A 7889-nucleotide genomic window follows, 5' to 3' on the forward strand; every position below is an offset into this window, starting at 1 on the left:
ATTTAATTTGCATCTGGATGTAAATGTATTTAATTTTGCATTTCAAATTAAAATGCAAATCCAAAACCTAGTGAACGTGCAGACTGAGACTTCCTCAAAGTATAGGTGCTCAGTTCAACATAATATATTGTAATCTCAAAGGTTGCAAAAAATGCATATATTTATGAAAATGTGGTACCAAAATATTCCTGCAGAGGAAATGATGGATGAAATTTGAATCGCCAGGCAACATTGCAAGCAAAAAAAAACAAAAACCAGCAGTTTGGAAAAAGTGAACCAAGAGACACTGTTGTGTGAGGTTTAGGAAAGATCCTTAACTTGGCCAGTTCAGTTGTGGAGCAGAATTGAAAAAGTCCCCGCTTCACAACATTTGCAAAAATGAGAAACTACAACCCACGGCTTGTCCATCTGTAAGGGAGGTTTGGCACCTCTGGGTATTAAACTACGTCCCTGTGGTTTCTCACTTTGCTTCTCTCGAGGCTGCTGGTAGCAATCGAGAGAAATTAATTGTCTATTGGCGTTCCTCGGTTGAGGGATCTTTCCCCCCCAGCACGTCTGTTTCCAATCGTTTCGGTTGCTTTGTGGATAGTTTTTCGGAAGAAATCATTCTGGCAACACAAACCTCCCTTGGCCAAAAAAAAAAAAAAAACCCTTAAATTGGGCTTTTCTGTAGGGTTGTACAATTCAACGATTGTGGGCAGGGGTGGGATTCAGCCGGTTGGCACCACTTTAGCAGAACCGGTAGCTAATTTTTTGTTGCCTAGGCCCACACAGAGAACCGGTCGTTCATCTGTTTGAATCCCACCACTGATTGTGGGGTGTTGGGGAGACTGGGCTACTTTTGACCTGGGGTCCTAATGGGAGACTCCCAGACTGGAGGTGGTTGCCGGATTATTGGCAGACTCCACCCACCCCCCACTCTCTGCTCTCCATCCTTTTGTCTTTTTGATGTACAGGTAGTCATTCAGGCCATAACTGAGCCTGAATTTTCTGTTGTTAAGTGAGTTTTGCCCCCTTCTACGACCTTCCTTTGCTACAGTTGTTCAGTGAATCTCTGCACTTGTTAAGTTAGTAACACAGTTGTTGAGTGAATCCGGCTTCCCCATTGACTTTGCTTATCGGAAGATCAGGGGGATCACGTGACCCCAGGATACTCCACCGTCATAAATATGAGCCAGTTGCAAAGTGTCTGAATTTTGATCATATGATGTTTGGGATTCTGCATCAGTCATAAGTGTGAAAAACAGTCATCAGCCACTTTTTTTTGCTGCTATTCTAAATTTGGTCACTAAGGGAACTGTAGTAAGTCAATGAGTACCTGTATTATTTGCATGTTCCTTTTTTATTACTTATTTTATGGGTTTGATTATTTTACTTCTGTTTCTGTTTCATCTTCTTCCTTTTCATTATTGTGAGCTGCTTAGATAGCCCCATGGCGAGATAGGTAGCAAATAAATTTAATAAATAAATCAGTGTTTCTCAAGTTTAACTCCCAGAATTCCCCAGCCAGCTGAAGTCCACACATCTTCAACCTGTCAAGATTGAGAAACACTGAAATTATTATTATTATTATTGATCATCGCACAGTCAGCCAGATGTTCAGACTGGATTTGGCATTTTGTCTATCTATCAAGTCTTTACCAAGGACCTGGGACAGGCAAATGTGGATGTTTGATGGTACTACAGATATTGTCACAGGATGGAAACAGTTCCTAGTAAGGCCACCTTTTGCAATTGACTAATGGTAAATTTGTCAATGCCAATGGTGTTCAAGTGGTGCTAGAGTTGTTTTGGGACTGCACCCAAGGCGCCTATTACTATTGGTACTACCCTTGCTTGTCTTTGCTACAGTCTTTCTATTTCTATTTGTAAGTCTTTGTATTTTGTTATCTTCTCCAGTTCTTTCTCGTCTATTCTGCTGTCTTCAGGCACTGCCACGTCTATTATTATTATTATTATTATTATTATTATTATTATTATTATTATTATTATTATTATTATTATTATTATTATTATTATGTTTTGCAGAAGCCCCAGAAGAAATTGACCCAGTTATGTTCAGCCAAGGATACAATCATATGCTGATTGGAGGGTGACCTCTGTCTGGTTTTCTCCAGCTTCTCTAGCTGCTTTATTTCATTCTTCCGGGCTTTGCTGAACTTTTTAATCTCGGCCTGTCGAAGGCAAGGAAGAAAAATCTGTTTGGCCCCAAGGAGCTGAAAACATTTAATGCAGCCCTATATACCTGAGTGGTGTCTTTGCAGATTGACATGTTGGGCAAACCTGGTTTGTAAGTCTAGGCTTTGTAGTTTGTTGAGTTGTGTGAATTCAAGCAGTTATAGTTGATTCAAGAAAAGTGGGGAAGAAAACTATGGCAAGAAAGGAACTGTGGTTTGGAACGTAGGGCCAAAGTCAATGGAAAGTAGCTGGGAGACAAGAGTATTTGTGGCTCAGAATTGAACTGTGGCATCCTTGATGCTCTCTGAGCTTGCTTGTTTTCTTGCAGATGTTTCATTACCCAAACTAGGGAACATCATCAGTGTCAGAAGGGAGTGGGTATGTGGAGAGGAGGAGGATCAGGAGGATCACAGGGACCTTTATGCTCTCTGAGCTTGCTTGTTTTCTTGCAGATGTTTCATTACCCAAACTAGGGAACATCATCAGTGTCAGAAGGGAGTGGGTATGTGGAGAGGAGGAGGATCAGGAGGATCACAGGGACCTTTATGCTCTCTGAGCTTGCTTGTTTTCTTGCAGATGTTTCATGACCAGATGATGTTACCTAGTTTGGATAATGAAACATCTGCCCCAAAACAACCAAACTCAGAGAGCACCAAGGACTCCATAGTCTTCCTCATCCTCCTCTCCACAAACCTCACTCTTTCTATCACTGATGATGTTACCTAGTTGGGTTATGAAACATCTGCAAGAAAACAAGCTCAGAGAGCACCAAGAACTTAGATATTCCCTAGACAGAAAACTGAACTAACTGCTATCACCAGTTAAAGTGACACCGGCAAAGAAGGTTGCCGTGCCCATTTTGCAGCTTTGTCCTACCCCTTGTGGCCCTTCAGCTTGGCAACCCTCAAAGGTTGCCCACCTGCTTTGTAGGCAATTGAGAAAACCAGGAGCTTTACCCCATAGAGTAGAGGTGTAGCTGCTTAATTCCCATCTGGCATCGATGGCCAAAGCTGTGAAGACTTCATGGACATAAGATTGAAATGACAGTATTTCATCATTATCATCCCTCCCTCCTTGGACCTTCTGATTAAGCAGGGTAGGGAAAATGCCCTGAGCGATGCAGCTAGCTCAGCTGTCCATTTGGGCCGTGGTTCTGCTGTTGTCAGCTCAGTGCTAAAAAAAAGAGAGGTGAATTGCTTACCTTGGCTTGTTTGATGAGTACGCCGTACACCTTGAGGGGCTCCACGACCTTCTGTTCCAGCCTCTCCACCTAAAGGAGAAATTGCCTTGGCCACTATTCAAAGGTCGCTGTCCACCGGGGGACACTCCTGAGTGATGCCCTGCTGAAGAAATGGCTCGGCAGTTGGCTCACGGCCTCTCTGCACTGCAGCTTGCTACTTCACAGCTGCACTCCAGATGTGTCACGGCAAGAATTAGCTGGGAACTTTGGGAGTTGTGGTCAGAATTGTCTAGAATCATATTACTCAGCACTGGCCACTTTAAGACGAGTGGACTTCAACTCCCAGAATTCCCCAGCTACACTGGGTGGGGAATTCTGGGAGTTGGAAGTCCACAAGTCTTAAAGTTGCCAGGTTTGGAGCCATACTGCTCAACTTTGGCTACTTTAAGATGGGTGGACTTCAACTCCCAGAAGGCTAGGAAGGGAAGAGAAGATCCCAAACCAGGGATTAGCAGAATTATCTACACTGATCTTCCTGATATAACAACCTTTGTATCCCTGCTGTTGGCTTTGTAATCATCCACCCCATATCTGTCTGCTCATTGTTGGAAAGAGTGCACTCTTGGAGTAATAGCATACAGGCAGAAATCAGTGGAACCCTTTCATCATCTCCTAAAATAAATCAACATCTCTCCATCCCATGTCATATCCATGTTGGTCCGTATTCTTTCCTTCCATTTTTGTAGAGGATGAATGTTCCCTTAGGGCAGGGGTCTTCAAACCTGGCCCTTTTATGACTTGTGGACTTCAACTCCCAGAATTCCTCAGCTAGGCACGTGTGCCTGGCTGAGGAATTCTGGGAGCTGAAGTCCACAAGTCATCAAAGGGCCAAGCTTGAAGACCCCTGCCTTAGGGGCTCAGACTTGTTGTCCAGGAGAGTGACGTACAGAAGGGATTTCTATCACCAAATTCACCTCGGCTTGTCGGTAGTCCTGCACCTTGGCCAGATCCTCAGCAAAAGTCTTTACCGTTGTTCGCAGCTCAGGATTCTCCGTGTTGGCATAATCGATGAGTTTTTTCACCAAAATGTCAGACTTATCCCGAAGTTTGGCAGTCTTGCGGGTATAAGCAGCCATCAGGCTGCAAAAGCTGCCAAAGTATTTCTCGGCATTAGCAATTGTGCTTTCCATGATCTGCACTTGGGTGTCTCTGGAACGGAGGAACAAGAAGTCATTTCCCTTTTTAACTTGGGTTCCTCTGAAACAGGAAGCAATTTCTTTTAAAAATTAAAAATCAAATTCTAGAAATTTCATTCTTAGCTCCGTGGGGCCAATGTCAATCACCTATCGTCCCCATCGGTAATAAAGGCATCCCAGAGACTTCCACCAGAGGCTTCAGCCTCCCACCTTCCTGCTTGCACAGAAAATTCTGAATCTCCAACAAGCAACACTCAACCCTGGTTGCAAGAGGGAATCTTTCTAACCAGAGCACTCCCCCCCCCATCATACCTGAAAAGAATGACGTTCATCTTTGCACGAGAACTTAGCTGGCCTCCGCAGTCTTTCCAGCAGTGAACACGGTGAAGGGAGAGCTGCACCCGTGTCTTTTTAGGTGCTGCTCCTGACCTGGTTGGTATGGAAACCCATCAACAAAGATTTCCCCAAGGGAAAAGGAGTGGTTTCCTGGTTTCCATGGATCACAGATTCTTGAAAGCAGATAATTTACGAAGCTGAGGTGGACTGAATATTTGTTTAAGCCAGTGCACCATGTGGATCAACCTCCTGGAGATTAACCCTGCTGGGGTTGGGTTTTGTTGTTGTTGTTGTTGTTCTGCTTGACTTTGTCGGCTATTGACCAGTAGGAGAGTTCCATCTTGGTTCCCTTTTGTGGGTTTTCTTTTGGATGGCATTGAGCAGTGAGTTGTTTTCAATAAATATTTGTAGCTCAGGGTTGGAACGAGAGGTCCTTGACAATCTCTGAGCTTGGTGGTTTTCTTGCAGATGTTTCATGACCCAACTAGGGAAAATCATCAGTGCTTTGGAGTTGTTTTAAAACAGTGGTTCTCAACCTGTGGGTCGGGACCCCATTTGGGGTCGAATGACCATTTCACGGGGTCACCAAACAACGCAGTCTGCCATTTCCCCCCCCCCCTTTCCTTAGCTGTGCTACTCCCTTTTATTCTATTGGCTTTCGAAAGCCATTAGGAATTGTCCAGGCTGTCTCTGCCCTGCTGAGTCCACCAAAAGTCCCATTCTGCAAATGGTGCTGCACCAGTTGAGTAGTCCTCGACTTACAACCGGTTGGGGGTCGCGGCATTAAAAAGATTGAGAACCGCTGTTTTAAAAGGTACAAGGTCTCAAGGAAGCAAAATAGAGCAGAGGGAATATTAAAAGTAGCAATGGAAAATCTCCGCTTGGGGAAAGATTGGGTTCACAAGATAGGAGGTTTAACTCCTCTCTCTCTCTCTCTCTCTCTCTCTCTCTCACACACACACACACACACACACACACACACACACACCAATGTCAGCTCAACTCCAACCACTCTGGGGCCAGAAAAGGGCGGTGGAGAGCTTTCCGTGCAGTGGTGGTGATGATGATGACTTTTGCATGGCAAAACTTGTGAGTAAAACTAAGGCTAGAAGGTCGCTCCCCTCCCCCCCCTCCAAGAATTGGCCCATGCATGACTGATTGTCGGCCAGGTGTCAAACACGGATATTTAAAAGGATTTGTAGGAGGAGAGCCTTGCAGAAAATCTGGAGCAGTCACTAGCATCTTTTCCAAACACATTTGATTGAAGGACTTCCGTCTTTGTAGTCAGTAGCAATCCAACTCAACTCGAAGGAGCCCGCCCCTTTGTAGTTCCCTGGGTGCCCTTTTAGGACAAGGAATGTGCCCTGTTCTCAGAGGTCCAACCATGCCCAAATCCTGGGAAAGATGCTACTGTAACTCCTGGCTGGGGCCTTCCGTTCCCAACCCCTCGTCTTACCCCAAGCAGCTGAAGGAGCAGTAAGGCTCAAAGGGAAGTTGCAGCTGAGCCTAGATTGGAAGAAAGGTCCTGGATGCTTGCAGTTTATCTGCTAATCTCACTCTTGTCCACTGAGAACATAAACAGTTCCTCCTTACAAAAACAGTCAAGCTGAAAACAATGCCCTAAGGAGAAAAACCCCACCCCACCGATGTGGGCAGAGCAGGCTACTGTAGATAAACGGGGAACAAACCCCACACTCACCAGCACTGATGAGGTCCTCTAGTTGGGTCTGCCAGAAAACAACCAAGCTCAGAGAGCATCAAGGACCCCACAGTCTTCCTCCTCTTCCTCCATTCCACCAACCCCGTTCTCTTCTAGCACTGATGATGTTCCCTAATCATGAACCGTCTGCAAGAAAACCAGCAAGCTCAGGGGACACCCAGGACCCCACAGTTCAGCCCTGAGCTACACATATTCCCTTCTATTGGAGCTTCTAGTCCAGTGTTTCTCAACCTTGACAATTTTAAGGCATGTGGACTTCAACTCCCAGAATTCCACAGCCACCATTGCTGGCTGTGGAATTCTGGGAGTTGAAGTCCACATGCCTTAAAATTGTCAAGGTTGAGAAACACTGTTCTAGTCAGCTCAGTGCTGAATTGTGTGAGCCAATATCCAAGGTTCCCTGAGGTTGAGACTCTGACAAACTTCCCAAAACTGGAGCCCTGCGATGCGGGCAGTGCCTTATTGGTGTCACTGGTCTGTTCAAAATGTCAGTTGAAGAAACTGTTTCCATTTCTTCCATATTGCAAGAGAGCAAGAGAGGAGAACGTTCCTCTCACCACTCTGGATTCCCAAAGGCATGCCTAGTTTTGTTTAAAGGGCAAAGTTCCAGTTAGTTCTTGACTACTGGCTGAAACCTTTGCCCCCCTGTTTTGTGTATGCCGGGCCAGACTTCTTGAGAGGCTACATGTGTGCATGCGCACACACACACACACACACACACACACACAAACACACAGAGCGTTGAGCCAGTCTGTATCTGCACAGCCTCCAAAATCAGTCAAAGAAGAAAATGTTTTCAAACTACAAAAGGATCGCTTAGCACTGCTGATATCCTTGGGCAGAAAGTCCTGGGGAATGCTTATGTCTGCAGAATGAAGATTCCGATTGCTGATGTGGGTTTACCGCATCTTAAATCCAGCATCTTGGAGAAAATGGGGCCTGTTTCTTCTTGTGAGTTGCAGAAACCCCAGCCTGCTTGGTTTTCAGCAACACAATCCAAGGGTTGTTTCTGTGTGCCTGGGGAAGATTCTATCTTCAAACATCTTAGAAACATATTGTAAAAAAAAAATAAAAAATAGTCTGGTTTATAAGGCAAACAGAATTCCAGCAAGTCAGGAGATACCCTTTGTGGGCAATTTAGACTCATGGAAACAACCGAGGGCAAATTCGGAGGGAAGCCACCAGTTTAAAGTGGTTATCTTCTCAAAATTTCCCCTTCTGCCTGTGTCTGTCCCAGTCTGCCAACAAACTGTAGCTTGTTAGAAAAAAGTAAGGTTTT

At 45.0% G+C, this 7889-nt stretch overlaps 1 protein-coding gene across 2 annotated transcripts in view; it reads right to left on the bottom strand.

Moving 5' to 3' along the window:
• CIBAR2 (CBY1 interacting BAR domain containing 2) overlaps positions 1 to 4995 on the bottom strand; it is a 13704-nt gene extending 8709 nt beyond the window's left edge. Inside the window, exons 1-4 of one of the 2 annotated variants that reach the window (XM_039318613.1) lie at positions 4867 to 4995; positions 4387 to 4567; positions 3380 to 3448; positions 2073 to 2174 (exon numbers count right to left, since the gene is read on the bottom strand). In XM_039318613.1, the coding sequence (XP_039174547.1) occupies positions 2073 to 2174; positions 3380 to 3448; positions 4387 to 4567; positions 4867 to 4886 (372 nt within the window). In that variant the 5' untranslated portion in view covers positions 4887 to 4995. Of the gene's footprint in view, positions 1 to 2072; positions 2175 to 3379; positions 3449 to 4332; positions 4568 to 4866 lie in introns of both variants that reach the window. The other variant, XM_039318612.1, reaches the window with a different exon arrangement.
• Between the last annotated feature and the right edge of the window lie 2894 nt (positions 4996 to 7889).

Source organism: Crotalus tigris, unplaced genomic scaffold (assembly GCF_016545835.1).
Source record: "Crotalus tigris isolate CLP2741 ecotype Arizona unplaced genomic scaffold, ASM1654583v1 scf7180000021447.437961, whole genome shotgun sequence".
Taxonomy (NCBI): domain Eukaryota; kingdom Metazoa; phylum Chordata; class Lepidosauria; order Squamata; family Viperidae; genus Crotalus; species Crotalus tigris.